A 21,006-nucleotide genomic window follows, 5' to 3' on the forward strand; every position below is an offset into this window, starting at 1 on the left:
ACTCTCAATGAAGCTTTTAATTATATACTGTTCTAGTTTTGTTGGTCCATAGTACGAATGCATGTCACTGCATAACTGTAGCTAATGATGATGTTTTTCAAAGCATATTCATCTTTTTTTATGATTTGAATGCTCTGAATATGCTCGTAGAGAGCAACCAAATCTAGTCAGCATGCTTTAATAGTAGAATGGAACTTGTGGTCTAGGCATTAAAAGTTTTTTAGCATTTAAAAAAAATTATTAATAAAAGAGAGAAATTTGTTAGCATTGAATAAAGAGTTTAATGTTAGGAAGTCTTTGCTGAAGGCATTTGTCTAGAGTGTAAATTATACATAAATGAAATATGGGTGATAAACATTTCAGACAAGAAGAAAATAGAAGCCTTTAAAATGTGGTACTAAAAAGAGTGCTGAATCTTAGGTAGGTAGATCAGGTGACTAATGACTGAATTGAACTGAGCAGAAAAGGAATTTATGACATAACTTGTTGCAAAGAAGGTCTCAATTGGTAGGACAGAACATATCCTGAAGCTTCAAAGAATCATCAATTAGTAAATGGTGGGAACCTTGTTTGGGAGGAGGTATTATTGGAGATGGATAACAAGTCTTGCTTACGGTAAGTAGGTTCAAGTGCATGTAGATTGCAAAAGTTATGCAGAGATGAAGTTACTTGCACAGGGTTGATTAGTGTTCTGGTGTAACCACAAGTGCTGGAATGAAGATGAAGAATGGAAGACCAGAGAAGGCTGTGGAACAACATCGGCCAACGGTGCACAGAATAGGACCGTGCCATGCCGGGGAGCAACCTCTGCAAAAAGTGAACGTAAGTGCCGCTCCTGCCAGCCTTGGACACTCAGATTGGCTCAGTATATGGACATTAGTAGACAGTACAGGCACAGTTGTAGACCAGCAGTCGCAGATCAGTTATCAGTGATGTGTGTCAACTTGCAGGAACTTTGCATACAGCCCAGGACTGATTACATTGCATGAACTCATTGCTTGTGACAATATTTTGTACATTAAAGTTAAGTGTTGTCAATCTGCTTTATAGAAATAAAACTACTAATGTTATTTGCTTGAACTGTTGTGTAGCATTCTGAGAATGCAGCATCCCTTAGGCCCCCTATACAAGACAAGTGGGTGAGACCCAACAATTAGTGTAGAGAGCCTGCATCAAACCAGTTTCCTGACTGAAGAGTATAACAACCAAAAAATAATTATTTGCTTTCAGATGCTAATTTTCACCAGGCCAGTACTCAACTATATTGCTTCTATGAAATATCTTCTCTGAAAATTGTAAAGCGAGTACAAATGTTCTTTAATGTTTATATGGAGAAACATAATTCCTTAACTGTTCTTCTCTGGCAGACTGCAAACCCTACCATAATAACCATATAGAGTAACCAAAGTTTGAACCCTTCTCCACAATATAAACACTTTGTACTCCACCAGCTGCAAATACAATTACAGTCACTAGGCAGCCTTGCAAATCCACTCACCAGACATTCCAAACTTGTAACATTTGTTACAACCATCAGGACATGTTTCTACTTTTCCAGAACTCAGTAGTATGTCAGTACGCACCACATGAAACAATGTCTGGCATTTTTTTTAATATGCTGTGCAGATTGTAGTTGAATGTTCAGTCATGGGAACCAAATTTACGTCCCTCACACAAAATATCCTGCTGTGAACAGATTATACCATAATCCATTATTGAAGTCTTTAGTATGACTGTCAATGAAACATTGATAATTTGTCTGATTGATATTTTCAATGGTTTCTAGTCTATAGAAGTAAAATGCAGACCTATTCTGCTCACATTTGGGCTGTGGACGTTCCTTGACATTTACACTGCAGTTAAAGTAAAGAACTGGAAATAGTTTCAGTAGTTGTACTTACAATCATGCAAATCTCCACAATCCACCTGTTATACCTATTGACTACGCTGAAATTCTGTGAGCTCCACAGAACAACTCTGAGCACCACTTAAAAGCTGTGTGTAACATGACAACCACACAAACACTTTCTCCTAATCTTTTTTTGAAACTCTACTGTTCACAAAGTGTATCCCCAACTCAACTAACATGCACCTAGTCCCTGTTTTCCTTTTGTGGCTTCAGGATTTCAAAACATATGATATTACACAGGCTGAACTATAAGATTTCACATTAGGTTAATGAGCAAAGTCTCAATACTTATGAAACACAAACTAAAGAAGACAATTACAAGATTCTAGCATAAATAACAGAGATGCAGTTATGTCAAAGAAAATATAGACAATAACTAATGATAATGACAGCTGTTGAATACCAAACTTGAAGCTTCAGCAGTTTCTTCTGGAATCAGAGTATACATAAGATGTATAATTATTGATTCCACTTGTATAATTACTTTACAATCCTCAGTTAATTATCAGGTAAATAACTGTACAATTTAAAAATATTAACAAATGTCAGCTCTGTTATTAAACAGCCCACTATCATTCACATAACAGTAGAAAATAGCAATAAATATGAGAGATGTGCTGTGGGATAGTGTATTGGATCAGTGACTTTCTAGACAGTGTAAGACATGGAGAAAAGAGTTTTGTGACTGATAATAATATCATAGACATGATAAAACACCAGAACTCCTCCTAGAGAAAGTAAATGAAAGCCTCAAGGATGTTTATGATTGGATAGTATGTAATAAATTAATATTGAACATGGAGAAACAAATAGTATGCACTTTGGAATAAATAGGGAAAACAACTATGTCACATTAAGTATACATGATAAATCTATACATTGTGTGACAAACATAAGGTTATTAGGGATGAACATTGATTGTCAGTTAACATGGAATGAACACAAAAAGATACTGGCAAAAAGAATGTCATCAGTATTTTATTTTACTACACTCCTGGAAATTGAAATAAGAACACCGTGAATTCATTGTCCCAGGAAGGGGAAACTTTATTGACACATTCCTGGGGTCAGATACATCACATGATCACACTGACAGAACCACAGGCACATAGACACAGGCAACAGAGCATGCACAATGTCGGCACTAGTACAGTGTATATCCACCTTTCGCAGCAATGCAGGCTGCTATTCTCCCATGGAGACGATCGTAGAGATGCTGGATGTAGTCCTGTGGAACGGCTTGCCATGCCATTTCCACCTGGCGCCTCAGTTGGACCAGCGTTCGTGCTGGACGTGCAGATCGCGTGAGACGACGCTTCATCCAGTCCCAAACATGCTCAATGGGGGACAGATCCGGAGATCTTGCTGGCCAGGGTAGTTGACTTACACCTTCTAGAGCACGTTGGGTGGCACGGGATACATGCGGACGTGCATTTTCCTGTTGGAACAGCAAGTTCCCTTGCCGGTCTAGGAATGGTAGAACGATGGGTTCGATGACGGTTTGGATGTACCGTGCACTATTCAGTGTCCCCTCGACGATCACCAGTGGTGTACAGCCAGTGTAGGAGATCGCTTCCCACACCATGATGCCGGGTGTTGGCCCTGTGTGCCTCGGTCGTATGCAGTCCTGATTGTGGCGCTCACCTGCACGGCGCCAAACACGCATACGACCATCATTGGCACCAAGGCAGAAGCGACTCTCATCGCTGAAGACGACACGTCTCCATTCGTCCCTCCATTCACGCCTGTCGCGACACCACTGGAGGCGGGCTGCACGATGTTGGGGCGTGAGCGGAAGACGGCCTAATGGTGTGTGGGACCGTAGCCCAGCTTCATGGAGACGGTTGCGAATGGTCCTCGCCGATACCCCAGGTGCAACAGTGTCCCTAATTTGCTGGGAAGTGGTGGTGCGGTCCCCTACGGCACTGTGTAGGATCCTACGGTCTTGGCGTGCATCCGTGCGTCGCTGCGGTCTGGTCCCAGGTCGACGGGCACGTGCACCTTCCGCTGACCACTGGCGACAACATCGATGTACTGTGGGGACCTCACGCCCCACGTGTTGAGCAATTCGGCGGTACGTCCACCCGGCCTCCCGCATGCCCACTATATGCCCTCGCTCAAAGTCCGTCAACTGCACATACGGTTCACGTCCACGCTGTCGCGGCATGCTACCAGTGTTAAAGACTGCGATGGAGCTCCGTATGCCACGGCAAACTGGCTCACACTGACGGCGGCGGTGCACAAATGCTGCGCAGCTAGCGCCATTCGCCGGCCAACACCGCGGTTCCTGGTGTGTCCGCTGTGCCGTGCGTGTGATCATTGCTTGTACAGCCCTCTCGCAGTGTCCAGAGCAAGTATGGTGGGTCTGACACACCGGTGTCAATGTGTTCTTTTTTGCATTTCCAGGAGTGTATTTTATCATCATTTTGTAACAACCAATGTCTTGTGGTGACATAATATTCCTAAGAACGCTCAATTCTTAGCTATGGGATTCTTCTCTGGGGATCAAAGACACAAAATATAGACACAATTTGTGCAGAAATGGGTCATAAGAATAATAATTAGAAACAGTACTAAGGCACTTAGTGAAGAATTATTTTAAAAAAACTGGGTAGCCTTTCTGCATCTAGTGAGTACACCTACCAGTCTTTTGTGCATATCATAGAAAACATTATTAAGTATTTCACTAATAGTTCTATACATAATCATAGAACATGACCCAGTGTGGACCTACATTTACAAAGGAGAAAAAGCTCAAAACAGAATTTTCTATCACAAAATAAAATTGTACAATAATTTGTCCAGCAAAATAAAAAAGATAACTAAAATATATTTGTTTAAAAAGACTGTTAAAACATTCTTCATGAATAATGCATACTACACTATTAAATATTACTTAGAGGCCTCATGGTATTGGTTAGTAATGAAAGGGATAACCACACCCTGTCACATTACAACACTTCATCATAATGTGGTGCTTTCAAAAGAAAATCGTGTATTAAGATCTAAAGCACTTGATAGTAATGTCTGGTCATTATTTTGAGCTGAACATACCACTCATCATAGGGGGGGATGCTGACTCATTTTTTCATGTGGACTGAAGGGAGGACATGAAGGCATGCATGGATCATAGTTGATTACATTAGATTAGATTAGATTCAGTTTTCATTCCATAGACCCAAAAAATGAGATGATTCTTGTGAGTGTGAAACATGTCAGAAAGTATAACATAAAAAGATAAAACATTTGAATATAATACTTACTACCCTGATCATTTGTTAGGAGATTGTCAAAGTAGGTGAATACAAAGGAGTTAACTGGAACAGCTAATATTTACAGAATTAACACGCTGTCAGAATGAAACATTGTTACGCCGTATTAATACATTTATCATTCAAAAAATACCTAATCTTGACTGTCATGACCAAGTGCTGTCAAAACGGAAATCTAACAGACATTTTTACTTAATCTAACTTAACAGGCTCCGTAGAGTAGAAGGAGTTGCCTATCGAAAAGCCTTTCACTCTGTTTATCTGAAACCAAGTTTTTAATGGTTACTGGCAATTTATTGAAAATCTGTGTACCTTCTTATCACATGCTTTTGCACCCTAAAAACTTTTGCACAGGTTGATGAGTCACCCCAGAATATGATCCCGTATGGCATAATAGAATGAAAGTAAGTAAAGTATGCAAGGTTTTTTTATATTTATATCTCCTACATCTGACATCATTCTCACTACAAATACAGACTTGTTTGGGCACTTAAGCAATTCTGTGGTATGCCCTTCCCAACTGAATTTATTATCGAGGTGTAATCCTAGAAATTTAACACTGTCAACCTCTTCGATCTGCATGTTTCCATATGTTATACACATGCTGGAAGGAAATCTCTTACAGGTTCTGAACTGCATATAGTGAGCCTTCTCAAAGTTTAATGACAGTGAATTAGCTTTAGACCATTTATTAATGTCAGTGAAAATTTGATTAGCAGCTATTTCTAAATCTGTACTTGACTTCCTACTTATTGCAATGTTTGTATCATTTACAAACAAAACAAACTTAGCATCTGGCAATGTAACAGACGAGAGGTTATTAATGTACACAAGAAAAATCAATGGACCCAAGATGGAAACCTGTGGAACACCACATGTAATTATTCCCAATCAGATGAAGACTGACTGCTTCCTGCAAAGGTATTTTGCAACGACACCCTTTGTTTCCTGTTAGATAAGACTCAAACCATTTCGCAGCATTGAATGTTTATGAGTGTGGAGCAGGTTTTATGAACAGACTTGCATTGGTGCAAGGGGTGTAACACCATGTTCAACATCCAGGAGTCACCAGCGAGTGTCCTTAGTGTGTGCAGCGATGAAGATCAAAACTATTTTCATATTATACATTATCTGGAGCGAATTTCATGTAAATCAAAGATCATTGTACAACAAGGATTAAATGAATGAGGCAGTGCAGCTGGAGGGTAGAGTTTGCTCCATCCGACCATTTTGGCAGGTCCGCTTCAAGTACATTTTTCCACACAAGTGTCTTATCATTTGGCGATGCCCCCCCCCCCCCCCCCCAGTCCCCCACTTTTCTCTCGCGCACCTTTACATGCATCAGTTTTTGGTACAAATTGTTATGTGCGCTGTATACAAATCTTGCACTTGAGCGCCCCTCTCAGCTTCGTGCCCCAAGCAGTCGCTGATAATTGTGATCCGACCTGTATAGAAATGTGGGAGTCTGAAGTTGTAGCGGCTCTGGCGTCCCTTCTCGCTTGGTGCCCCAAGCAGCGGCTTGTGTCTTAAACCGCCACTGCCTCGCCGTTTATGATTTCTTAATTCATTTCAAGCAAATGCCGCGTTTAAGTAAACAAACAGTTGCGAAATCAGTACATCATCGGAACATGGAGAAACTAATAAATACCGGGTTGGCAAACTTATGTAGTCTGTGTATGTATATTTTGAGCTACCGATTTTCATTGTATTACCTTCACAAAGTCGGGTGATACTGAGGGAATTAGATTAGGAAATGAGGCACTTAAAGTAGTAAAGGAGTTTTGCTATTTGGGGAACAAAATAACTGATGATGGTCGAAGTAGAGAGGATATAAAATGTAGGCTGGCAATGGCAAGGAAAGCGTTTCTGAAGAAGAGAAATTTGTTAACATCCAGTGTTGATTTAAGTGTCAGGAAGTCATTTCTGAAAGTATTCGTATGGAGTGTAGCCATGTATGGAAGTGAAACATGGACGATAAATAGTTTGGACAAGAAGAGAATAGAAGCTTTCGAAATGTGGTGCTACAGAAGAATGCTGAAGATTAGATGGGTAGATCACATAACTAATGAGGAAGTATTGAATAGGATTGGGGAGAAGTTTGTGGCACAACTTGACCAGAAGAAGGGATCGGTTGGTAGGACATGTTCTGAGGCATCAAGGGATCACCAATTTAGTATTGGAGGGTAGCGTGGAGGGTAAAAATCGTAGAGGGAGACCAAGAGATTAATACACTAAGCAGATTCAGAAGGATGTAGGTTGCAGTAGGTACTGGGAGATGAAAAAGCTTGCACAGGATAGAGTAGCATGGAGAGCTGCATCAAACCAGTCTCAGGACTGAAGACCACAACAACAACAACAAGAGATGAATACACTAAGCAGATTCAGAAGGATGTAGGTTGCAGTAGGTACTGGGAGATGAAAAAGCTTGTACAGGATAGAGTAGCATGGAGAGCTGCATCAAACCAGTCTCAGGACTGAAGACCACAACAACAACAACCTTCACAATTCCCACAAAATTGTAAGATTTTCCTTTGATGAAAAAATAAGGATTGGTAATGTACTATCATAGAGAAATTTTTTGCCTAATAAAATGTAATTAATGACCATTTATTTATGTCAAAAGCAAATTTCGTAAGGTTTTGAAACAGTTTACTTTAAGTGCGCGCTTCTGTGAAGTTCATACAACCCGCCACTCGTAACATGAGCCTCAATACAATCCTTACGCTTCGGAGTCTGTTATCGATACTGAACAGTAGTTATTTGAATTCGTATTCTATATAGTAACTGAGATGCCTTGCTGCGGATTCAAACGAATGAACATATTCTGTGATTGAAGTAATACCCCAAGGATCTATGTACAGAAAACTCTAATATCCGCGCAACAAGAACATTTTCATGCGATATACCGAACGGCTTTGGTGAAGTTTTATTATTATCTTTGGTAGAAGGACTTTGGAAAAGGACGCTTCCAGTAGATACTTGTGATTGTCATGTGTGTGGGGGAAATACCGTGTTGCGGTCGGTGTTTGCTACTGACAGTTGGAGGGAAGGGGTGAATGTGTCAGTGGTGTGAATTACTACTGGTGTTTGTAGACTGAAATGATATTTTAAGTTACTTGTGAAGCATAATGGCCTTATCCTTTAAAAATATCGCCTTGCTTTCGTTCTGTCTTCTGGCAACAGCAGCCTGTTTTGCGGCGTTTGTTGTGTTTCTAATGAATCCGTATCGGAATTATGAAGCATCTGTTTGGGGACTATTTTCAGGTAAATGGAATTGTCACTGTTGACAAAATATATGTATAGTTTTTTAGGAGCCTTTAGGAAGAAACATTGTTACTAAATGACAAGACCCATCAGCTGGAGTCCGGGTAGCGTTATTCATTCAGTGGCATGCAGTGAATGACGTTTTGCGCGCTTTTTGGGGGTAAAGCAAAACATTTGTTTGCTCTTAAAAGTGTAAGTAAAATACGTAATTTTTGTGATTGAGAAATGTGTGGCATACCGGAACCTAAGGAAGCGCAGTGCCACTTTGTGGCAGGTTTAGTAAACATAGTTTTGCCATTGGTACCAGAAAATAATTTCTTCATGCAAGCTGTGTTCGTGGAAAGCTGAACCTTATTATTTCGTGTGTGTAGTTACGAGAGAGACATGAAATGATGTCCAAAATCACTCGAGTATCCGTTGAGCCTCGGCCGAACGTCCGTAATAGAAAGAGAAAAGCACAGAAATCCCCAGAAGATTACGTTTGGCAAGTAGCCAGAGATTACTTCGCATGTAGATATATGCATAGCATTTGTTGAATTTCGTTCACCCGAAGGTCTAATGCAGAAGCTTGTCAAGATTCCCCCCCCCCCCCCCCCCCCCCCTCTCTAATTTATCAAGTATTTACCGGTTGTACTTTTATAGGTGTTTGTGCAGCCTTTGTTCTTCATTTGGATTACCTGCACGCAAGAGGAAGACTTTCGTTATGGCATTCAATTGAGACATTAAACAGGATATGTGATTTTGGTTTTGTGGCCACAGTTTTGGGCGCAGCAGGCTTTGTGTGGTACATTTTTCTCACGCTGTACTACAAAACAAGTAAGTATAAATTGTTTACGAGTTTGCAATTAAAACAGTAAGTATAAGTAATACTATTTTTTTCGTTCGTTTTTATTAAATATCTATGTGACAGTATCTTACTGCTGTAACACGTAAACCTTTGTGTTACACTGATATAATCATTCGGTTTGGCTGCCGGATATGTTAGTTAAAGGAGGAGAAAAATACCTTGTAAATATTAGCATTTACATATGTTGATTGCACATGTGTGGTGAGCTGCTATGGAAATTTTTCTGTCGTAAATAGATCTACAGTATGAGGAGGGAGTGAGTAGAGTATTTTGTGTCATCACTATCAGTTGCATTTTGAAAACTGTTTTTGGCAGTGGGATATACTTAATGAGGACAATGGTGTGTAAAATTCACAATAATGGATTTTTTCCAGCTTAAGAACTGAATCTAAATTTTGGAGCTGCCATTGTTGTTGTGAGAAATTTTTTGTACTTTTATTTACAAATGATTGAGGCTATGGCAGAAAATCTTTCTAGATGAAACAAAATTCACTACCAGTACTGTTATCGTAATAGTCACCTATGTTCATATCAGTCACTGGAGCTCTTTCATATATGACAGAAAAATTTATTAAATAATACCTCTTGTTTTGTTAATAAAAACTGGAATCTTCTGTGCTCATGATGCACCCAAAGAGAATATTTATTTATTTATTTTCATTACTGACTCTGAGATGTGGTGAGCTTAACTATTCATAAGATTGCCAATTGAGAATTGTGGCTGAAGGACCTGTATTAGTCTGGAAAATGACAAGGGTGGAGTTTATTACTACATCACTATTTGAAATTTTTGTGGACCATGGCAAAACTACATTTACCTAAAAGACCTTATAAACAGAACCCACTCGTCTGTGTGACATTAAAGTACATCTGATATGCAGAATTACACACTTATTCCTTGTGGCATTTCTTGTATACATTTGGACCTTTAAACGTAAGTCATCACACTGGTGCATTTTAAATAATTAAGACAACTGCTTTTGCTATGAGATTTCTTAAGGTAGTATTGTCCACACCTATATCATGTTTAGGCCTACCGATTGAAGACCTGAAATCTATGAACAAGTTGTTGATCATGTTGCCACTTTACTCATAAATGTCTGTCTTGTCTGCAAATTACTATACAATTTACAATGACCAGTTTTGGCTTCCCATGATCATCAGATCATTAGAAGTATTGTCATACAGGATCAAACGTAACATATTTAGTACATGAAGCTACATGTGCCAATGCACATGGTCATTTACTTGCATGTACTGATTATATGATGTTGGTACTCCCATTGGAATACTCCTAATGATCCAATGATGGCAGTCATTGTTAATTGTGTAGTAATGTGCAATCAAGATGTACATTTATGCATAAAGTGCATCCTGGTTTTTTTTTCCACATAGGACTGCTAATACATTTTCGTCTTTCTAGTCATGCACATTTAATGTGCTTAGAAGTGGTTAGGTTTTTTATATCTTTCATCTAATTATACATACAATATTATCATGGACTTGGTACATCATGAGTATGCATCTGAGTTGTACTATCAGTATCATGATCCTCCAATGCAGTGGTCAAATAATGTGATGTCGTGATAGTGTTTATTGTTTGTAATATAACTGTTTGATTATTGTAGCATTTTCAGTACTTACCTAATTATTCAAAATTAGAATTGGCCAATTAGTGAATGACATGAGACGTTTGTGAGATAGTATAAAAGGAATATGTTAGTGGTGTCTTCGTGCCCATGGTAGTGTGTGAAAATCTGTGTTCAGTTTCAGAACTAAATTTTATGAACTATTCCTTCACCACGAATGTTGAATATATTTATCACCTTTTCAAATTCTCACCAGATGTGAGTGGAGGTATAATGGTTTGGCCCTGATGAGTAGCTGCATGAAACACGTTGTGATTGTAATAGGAATACTATAGCAACCTAAACTTGAATGTGGTATTTAAGGCAAAATTAAATCCAGTTGTTGTCTCAGCATGCAGTCATCGTTTTTGTGCTGTAATGCAGTGGATTATTCCATGAATTTGCCTGTTCACTTAAGTTAGTAGTTTTTGTCACTAACAGCCTTACTGCTAGCAGGGTATTGAATTTAAACCAAGAGCTGAGGGGAAAATAGCCTTTTGATGAATTTCTGATGTTTGCAATTCAACCTTTTTAACTTAATTTTCTGTTTCTGCTATCTCATTTTAGGCTTGTTTAGCACAATGTATTTTAGGGTTCCTTTCTCATTTTCATGTTAAATCAAATATTGGTTTTGATTTTATAGCATCTACGACCCATTTTCTTCAATTATCTTAATGTATATTGTATCTAATTTGTATATACAATTGGGAGACATGGTCTACCCCTGAGTAGGAGAGAGGAAGAGAGGTTGGCTGAGCTTCTTGAAAGGGGGGGGGGGGGAATCTCACGACGAGAGATCGCTGTGGTTATTGGGGTCAGAGAGGTACCTTTTTAGGTTACAAACATTATTCAGGCACCCATTGTTTTTTGAAAGAAGTCAAACCATACTAACTGAAGAGCCCCACAAAAAAGCTTAAGAATGAACAGAAAAAGTAAGGTTACCTTATTTCATCAAAATATTAGACGATTGAGTTTTATGCAGACACTACATTGTGGCAGTTTTGGGTGATGAGTGTTTTGAACTAGGGTTGCGTAAGAAGATACCGTTGGTGATTGGGCCTGAACCACTACTGCCAACTGTAGCAAACAGTTGTGCTCTAGCCACTACCAAATGCATTGTGTACTCCAATTTGCTTTGTGTTGTGGATTGCTTGTTTTTTTCCTTACTTTTAAATGAGTGAAGAGACTATAATCCTGTTGCATAGAGGGATTCGAATGCAACTCTCTCCATAACAGAAGTAGTCAGAGCAATCCCTTTGACCCTTATGTCAGTCCTGTTTCCGTGGAAGCACAGAACGCGGATGTAGGATGGCAGCCCTCTCAGAGGGTTGAGGGACTTATTCTCCCACTCCTTCCTCACCACTCGGGCAGCCAATGTTCTCATTTGTTTACTGTCATGGCTGACTGCCATGATATACTGTCCAAATAATAATAAGGTAGAGAAGCTTCTTGTCTGTTTGGAAAATTTAGAGCTCTGAAAAGATACATATCGTGTGGCTATCTGAGCACCACATAACCACAGGGTCAGGTAGGTTGCGTATAAAATATTAGACTGTCATCGTACTCATGCAGTACTAATATGGGAAAAGTAGGAGTTGTTACATATATTGAGACTGAGCACAAGTTCAGAAACATGGAGACTAGTAGAATTTGTGGTGGTCAGCACATACGTGTGGGCTTGTGAATTAATACACTTTTAATTGTAACTGTATATAGATACTGACTACAAAATTTTCAATTGTTTGAGGGATGTGGGTTCTTTACTATCCTATCTCTCAGATAGCAGCAAGCATTTAATAGTATGTGGTTACTTCAGTGCAGATTTTCTAAAGGATTCTGGTCGGAAAAAATGATATGGAAACTGTATTTGGATCCTAAAATTTGACCTTGGTAATTACCAACATGGGTGGATAAAGACACTAGGGCCATAATTGATAATGTTTTCTTTGGTGAATCTCAAAGCAAGAAAATATTTATTTACCCAGTAACAAATGCTCTTTGTGATCGCGATGCAGTTAGAATAAACTAACATAGTACCTTACAGTATGGATACTCCTCAGTGGAAATCAGTTAGAATAATTAATGACTCCACTAAAAAAGTTTTAAAGAACACTTTCCACGGGATGAAATTCGTATTGAACAAAATAAAATTTAATGTATACCATTATAAATTCATATCATTGATTGAAAGTAGTTTGCTGCTTAAGCTAATCAGGCAGGTAATAAACAGTCATGTAGAAGACGATGGGTCAATAGAGTGATTAAAGTATCTTGTGAAAGGAAAAGGGAATTGTATGTGTTGGCAAGAACAAAACTTCTCAAAATTGCCCTAAGAAAAGCTATTGACAAATCAGAGACTGTGCACATTATGTCAGAAATCAGTAACTCTGAGGACAGACTTATGTCTGTGTGGAATGTAGTGAAATAAGACAGGATGATGCCACAGAACAGGATAACATCACTACTGAACTAAATGGAAGGACTATAAATGATCAGTAACCGGTAGCAGATATGTTTAATAATCATTTCTTATATATAGTAGAAAGCATAGGTATAAACAGTAAAGGAGAAAAAGCACAGCAGTTTGAGGAAAAGTAACTCTCATAAAATTCAGTCACATGAATGTATTACCAACTTCTCCTTCTGAAATCAAGAAAGTTAGATATCTCTCAAAAATAAAAGATCTGGTTTTGGTGGTGGTTCCAATAGAATTCTAAAGATTAGCTCCCATATTATAAGCCCTGTCTTATCCAAAATATGTAATGTATCAGTAACTCAATGTTTCCAGAGAGACTGAAATACGCCATTGTCAACCCCCTATTTAAGATAGGTGACAGGAGAGATCTCAGCAACTGTTGACCTGTTTTGCTGCTAAAATCAGTTTCCAAAATTTTGGATAAGGTGATGCATTCTAGAATAATTTCTCACCTTGGAAGCAATAATATCCTGAGGAAATCTCAGTTTGGATTTCAAGAAAAGATGCAGTACTGAAATGCCATTTACATGATCACTCACCACATTTTACAGGCATTAAATAGCAAAATAGTGCCAGTTGGTATTTTCTGTGACCTATCTAAGACACTTGACTGTGTGAATCACTGTATTCTCCTAGATAAATTGATGTTTTATGGGATTGATGTTATAGCCAATCAATAGGTAATGTCATATCTAACCAAAAGAATGCAGAAAGTTGTATTTAGTGATTCAGCCAGTGTAGTATGGAGAAATTTTTCTGATTGGGGAGAATGCACATATGGAGTTTCCCAGTTCCCAGTCTTGGGTCTGCTATCATTCCTCATACATGTAAATGATCTTCCACGTAATATACAACAAGCAGAAATAGTTCTTTTTGGAGATGGCACTAGTATTGTAATCAGTCCAAGCATACATACAGCAACAGAAGAAATGATAAACAGGGTTCTTAAAAGTATCATTGACTGGTTTGTTGTTAATCGTCTCACTCTAAAATGTAAAAAAGACACAACATATTCAGTTCTGTGCTTCTAGGTGTACTACACCAATTATAAGTGTATATATTTGTGTGGTGTTATATAAATGATAAGTGTAACACATGGTAAGGAAATAAGAAATAGGGTGGAAACTTCAAAATTCTTGGGTGTCCATATTGACGAGAATTTAAACTGGAAAAGGCACATTTTGGAACTCTGAAAACAACTTAGTTCAGCCACTTTTATACCGAGAATTATTGAAAATCTTGCGGGTAATCGGTAAGTTACATGTTTTGCATATTTTCATTCAGTAATGTCATAATGAACAATGTTATGGGGTAACTCATCTGTAGAAAGGAATTTGTCATTGTGTAAAAATGTGCTGTAAAAATATGTGGTGTTCACCCACAGTCAACGTGTAGACATTTAAAGGGTTTGGTATTGTGACTACTGCTTCACAGTGTATTTGTCCTTCATGAATTTTGTTGTTAATAATCCACTAAAATTCAAAAGGAACAATGATTTACATATTTCCAATACCAGAAGGAAAACTGACATTCATTACTCCACATTAAGGTGCACAGTGCCACAACAAAAAATTTTTATAACTTACCCAGTGAAGCAAAAATGTCAGACAGACATGAAAACAAACTTTCAGTTTCTCCATGACAACTTCTTATGTTCCATAGAATAATTAATAGTATTGTAATGATTGTGTAAAAAAGTGGTTGGCAGGAACTACTAACTCACATATGTACATTTAATAAAAAGTTTTTTTTTTACATATACCCATATTTACAAATTAATTTGTGGTGTTTGTGGAAATGGCTCATTCTAGATCATCACAATTTATCATGAAACTGATCCATGGAACATGAAACTAACGCTGCTTTCATTTCTGAAGGTATTTATAAGTGATTGTACCCATCAGCCAAATTTCTTAGGAGACATTCCTGACAAGTGTTAAGACAAATCAGAACTCAGCAGAACTTCTGAATTAAATAGCATGTGTTAGACTATATTTATTCAAACAATGGAAAACCCAGGATGGAATGTAACAATATTATGAAGAGGAAAGTTGCCACTCACCATATAGTGTTGGTAATGAGTCGTAGATAGGCACATTCTTTTCGTTGGGCCTATCTGCGACTCAGCATCTGTGCTATATGGTGAGTGGCAACTTTCCTTTGCATAATATTGAGACTATATTTCTTATATAATGACTTACATGCTGATGTTATTTTTGTTTTATAATGTTGTTTCTAATATAATTTTCATTTATAATATTTTAGTTATTGTAATATCATCTTATGTTCAGTTCTGTTGAGAGATGTTACCTACCATTTGAAAACAATCGTGGTACATCTGAATCAGTGCAGACAGCTGTGGGGATTGAACCTATTAAAAGGATGTCTGCATTCATCCATACCATAAAGATGGGGCATGTGAAGTCATATATGTGCAGATAGAACAATCACTGATAGTATGTTGTTTTTTGTAATGTCAGTAGTGTGATCAGAGGTCTAAGCTAGGTTGGAAGGTGTGTCTTGGGTTGGGAGTTCACATAATTTTAAATTGCCTACATCAGATTTTGATGGGTGGATAATGGTTGCTATTTGATGAGATTATGGGTCAAAGTGAATGGGAAGGATCAGTAGTTTCACACACGCGACCAGTATCAAACTGCAGTGGAAAATTTCTTTTGATGAATGTATAGCATTAACTTAGAATATTTGGTATTTGGTGCCCAAAGGATGTTTTATGGTTTATGCAAAAAATTGTTTCTATCTGTAATTTATAATATTTGCCATGTCAGTTAACTGTATTTACTAGAGGCATCAGGAATCGTAATTTAGTTAACTGCATGTTCCATGGATCATAATTGCAGCATCTCACTATGACATGGAACATGCCAGTTTCACAGTTGTAGTAGACATTTCTTAGCATTTAATGTAGCATCTTGGTGACTATTGACATGATTGTCCTAAGCTATATTTTATTTCTATTTTTCTACACTAAAAGTTGTCTTACTGTGTGTTTATTTCTGTATATTCTTTCAGCTGTGTTTCCTGTTGGAAAGAGTACAATAATACCAGCTGTTTGGACTATGATGACTGTTAAGTGGGGAGCTGCTATAATGGTCATTTGCACAAAATACAGGAAATACCTGAGATCATTGGAGTTGCTGCGTGATGATCCACAGTAGCATGATAAAATTTATTTAGCCAATGCATTTCATTGCATGTGTATTGGACATGGGAGCAGTGTGATATGTTTTATCCCTAAACCACAACTTGAGGGTACTTCATATGTACAGGGAAGAGTAATATTGATATTAATGATGGAAAAGATACTGTGAAAAGCTCTGAAGTATTGAACTGTGAATGTGTTTAAAAATATATTTTTATGAGAGGGAGGTAAGAAAATATGCCCTGTGAGTTCCAACTCTAATCTTTGCAGTTTAAAGGAACATTCAGTTGTGATTTTTTTATTTTTCTTTTTATAGATGTTTTTACATGTTGTGAAAGTGTGTGTTTTCAAAATTATTCACTGACGCTTTGATGTGTGCTTTTGATATCCTTACAGAATTTTTTAAATAAATATTTTAGTAGAATTGGGCTACTATTATTTTCAGTTGCTTCCCACTGTTACCCCACCAATTTTTTCATTGTTGCATTGGAGTAGACTGTGATTTAAGGCTGAAATGTGTGAAGGCACAGACTGGACCTTATGGAAATCAAATTTCTGCATTGCAAAGTTTGTATTAATACTTGTATAGTAGTTTTAGTGTAACATTCAGACTGTTACAGTCACAGTTAATAGCTGAATACTGTGCTGCCTAAGAGCTGTATGAAGGGCTGATGCAAGTCTGCTTTGATTGTGGGTAATGTAAATCGTGAAACCTGGGGACCCCCTTTGCCATAATTGGCTTGTGAAAGGACAAAGGTAATATCCAAGAAGATAAAGTATTAGGTAATTTTTAACTATACTGAAAACTTCAGTGTTATGTGGATAACAAGGAACTTTCTTATCGTATGGTGGAAACGTACCTAACAGTTTCACAGTTTTAATCGAAATTGTTGTTCTTCTCCTCACATTTTTTTTTGGAAAAAGATGCAAAAATTGCTTCGGCAAGGGTACATCGGATTCCATCATTATTATTTGTTAAAACTGAGATAAATGCTTCCTGCATGTCCTAGTTGACAATGTGATAAGTTATGAATATTAATGCAGAAAAGGACTTGCAGAAAGTGAAGGATGTAGCAGTTGATTTTATGTATATGTTTGTTTTGATTGCTTTCAAAAGTAAAACTTCACCTGTTGAATTGTGATTGAAGTTATCCGTAAACACATTTCAAAACTGATATTTCAAAGAATTAGAGAAGTAATGTGGAGTACATATGATTTTTCAGTCTCACATTATCCAGTATCAACTCATTTACACTCCTGGAAATTGAAATAAGAACACCGTGAATTCATTGTCCCAGGAAGGGGAAACTTTATTGACACATTCCTGGGGTCAGATACATCACATGATCACACTGACAGAACCACAGGCACATAGACACAGGCAACAGAGCATGCACAATGTCGGCACTAGTACAGTGTATATCCACCTTTCGCAGCAATGCAGGCTGCTATTCTCCCATGGAGACGATCGTAGAGATGCTGGATGTAGTCCTGTGGAACGGTTTGCCATGCCATTTCCACCTGGCGCCTCAGTTGGACCAGCGTTCGTGCTGGACGTGCAGACCACGTGAGACGATGCTTCATCCAGTCCCAAACATGCTCAATGGGGGACAGATCCGGAGATCTTGCTGGCCAGGGTAGTTGACTTACACCTTCTAGAGCACGTTGGGTGGCACGGGATACATGCGGACGTGCATTGTCCTGTTGGAACAGCAAGTTCCCTTGCCGGTCTAGGAATGGTAGAACGATGGGTTCGATGACGGTTTGGATGTACCGTGCACTATTCAGTGTCCCCTCGACGATCACCAGTGGTGTACGGCCAGTGTAGGAGATCGCTCCCCACACCATGATGCCGGGTGTTGGCCCTGTGTGCCTCGGTCGTATGCAGTCCTGATTGTGGCGCTCACCTGCACGGCGCCAAACACGCATACGACCATCATTGGCACCAAGGCAGAAGCGACTCTCATCGCTGAAGACGACACGTCTCCATTCGTCCCTCCATTCACGCCTGTCGCGACACCACTGGAGGCGGGCTGCACGATGTTGGGGCGTGAGCGGAAGACGGCTTAACGGTGTGCGGGACCGTAGCCCAGCTTCATGGAGACGGTTGCGAATGGTCCTCGCCGATACCCCAGGAGCAACAGTGTCCCTAATTTGCTGGGAAGTGGCGGTGCGGTCCCCTACGGCACTGCGTAGGATCCTACGGTCTTGGCGTGCATCCGTGCGTCGCTGCGGTCCGGTCCCAGGTCGACGGGCACGTGCACCTTCCGCCGACCACTGGCGACAACATCGATGTACTGTGGAGACCTCACGCCCCACGTGTTGAGCAATTCGGCGGTACGTCCACCCGGCCTCCCGCATGCCCACTATACGCCCTCGCTCAAAGTCCGTCAACTGCACATACGGTTCATGTCCACGCTGTCGCGGCATGCTACCAGTGTTAAAGACTGCGATGGAGCTCCGTATGCCACGGCAAACTGGCTCACACTGACGGCGGCGGTGCACAAATGCTGCGCAGCTAGCGCCATTCGACGGCCAACACCGCGGTTCCTGGTGTGTCCGCTGTGCCGTGCGTGTGATCATTGCTTGTACAGCCCTCTCGCAGTGTCCGGAGCAAGTATGGTGGGTCTGACACACCGGTGTCAATGTGTTCTTTTTTCCATTTCCAGGAGTGTAGTTAAAAGGATCCTATATGACTGTGACACTGTACACATAAGAATATGGATAACAAATCTACAAATCACTGAAGAACCAGAGAAATTGTTTAATTGAAGTGGTTTTCTAAGGGAACCATTACATTTATTTTAGGAAGCTAACAGTTTAGTAATCAGAATGAATTTCCACCATTGAAAATGGATACTGATTTGAAACTCTGGCAGATTAAAACTATGTACTGGACCAGAACAGTTTTTAATCTGCCATGAGAATTCATAGCAGTTTAGTTAACTGCACAGAATTTTTACCTTGTTTGAAGAAGGAATAAGAGCACGGAAAGACCAGAAAACTTCTGCTACAAGTAAAAGGATCAAACAAAATAACCATAGGTTAGGCTATTGTGTTACATAGAATCTTGATTCTTTAGAGAATATCAGCAAAACTAAATTTGTAGATGACAAGCAAATTTTCGATGGACATATTTAGAGGCTGCTGAATACCCAAAAGAAAATTTATACATTAGATTATGTATACAGCTGGAATTGACAAGGCTGTTGAAACTGAGTTTCATACGATGACCACAGCTTTCAAATTAAAAAGTGTAACTATTAATTTTCTTACTGCAATTTCACAAACATAGGGCTAGAGACATTGTACCGGTATTAAAATTGCAACATCTTGAATCAGTGTGTAATAAATGATAAACTTACATGAAGTATATCACATACTTGGATATACAAATGATTAGGATTCAAGCACCACTGAAGAAATAGTTTAGAGTAATGCTGTCTTAATTCTGTATATAATAGGAAAGATTATGCCATGTGTTTATCATTCAAAAATTACATTTAAATTTTGGGTTGTTCATGAGATCATGTTAAGCCTCATGTAAGGAGGAGAAACATGTGACAGCACATGTCAGAATTTAACAATAGGTTCATAGCTTGTTGAGACTGGTTTTTCATTCACCAATATTGTTGCTCGTGTGGTTTGGGATCCCACAAGCGTTGTGCAAATATGGAATTGGTGGGTTCATGGGGGCCATGTTCAGTGTCCTGCAGGTCTTTGTGGCCCCACTGGACTAGTGCCTGAGGGAATAAACACGTTTGCTTGTCCATGCTGGGTTATACAACATCACGTGCCTTGGCTCAGGAAACAGGCTTGTTTGCAAATTGATAAATAGCCAAACAGACAGCACGGTGGAGCATCAGTATGGTGACCGTTGTTGTGGCTTTCCTCGGAACACTGGCAGAGAGGCATGCTGACAGTGGTGTACCTACTGGCAACACTGGACAAGTGGGTGGCACCACCTAGTCAGAGTTCTACCTACAGCATCATGTTGAACGTATTCGTTTGTGGAGGCAGCAAAGGTAAAGAATATTGCGAGAGGGCATTGATAGTCATGTGTCCAGCATTTGGCACAATGTTAGGGCGTGCAACTGGGTACACAAAACTATCGCCTCAAATTCTCGTAGCAAGTAATTTGGACAACCAACATTATGTTTATGATGTGATAAGGCTAGTGGTTGTGCCCTATCATCAAGGTCTTCTTGATGTTATCTTTTAATGTGGGCTGACATGTTCCACATGCTTTCCTGACCTACATCAATATAGAGGCTGTTGGACTGTTGCCCTCGGCAGCACATTATGTGGATCTCTCACCTGTTGAGAATGTGGGGTCACAGATTGCAGAGAGACTGGCACACTCTCACTCACCAGCCGCTACAGTTCGGGAACTCTGGTATACAGTTGAAGCAGTGTGGAATGACTTACCCGCAGCTGTCATCAAAGC

At 39.2% G+C, this 21,006-nt stretch overlaps 1 protein-coding gene across 1 annotated transcript; it reads left to right on the plus strand.

The window, feature by feature from the left end:
- Positions 1 to 8,132: 8,132 nt before the first annotated feature.
- On the plus strand, positions 8,133 to 16,983 carry LOC124721981 (heme transporter hrg1-B-like). Its single transcript, XM_047247148.1, has 3 exons — positions 8,133 to 8,445; positions 9,088 to 9,261; positions 16,430 to 16,983. Exons 1-3 carry the CDS (start codon positions 8,310 to 8,312, stop codon positions 16,573 to 16,575), a joined length of 456 nt encoding a protein of 151 aa, XP_047103104.1. The 5' UTR covers positions 8,133 to 8,309; the 3' UTR covers positions 16,576 to 16,983.
- Positions 16,984 to 21,006: the final 4,023 nt, after the last annotated feature.

The sequence above is a fragment of the Schistocerca piceifrons genome, chromosome X, assembly GCF_021461385.2.
Source record: "Schistocerca piceifrons isolate TAMUIC-IGC-003096 chromosome X, iqSchPice1.1, whole genome shotgun sequence".
NCBI lineage: Eukaryota > Metazoa > Arthropoda > Insecta > Orthoptera > Acrididae > Schistocerca > Schistocerca piceifrons.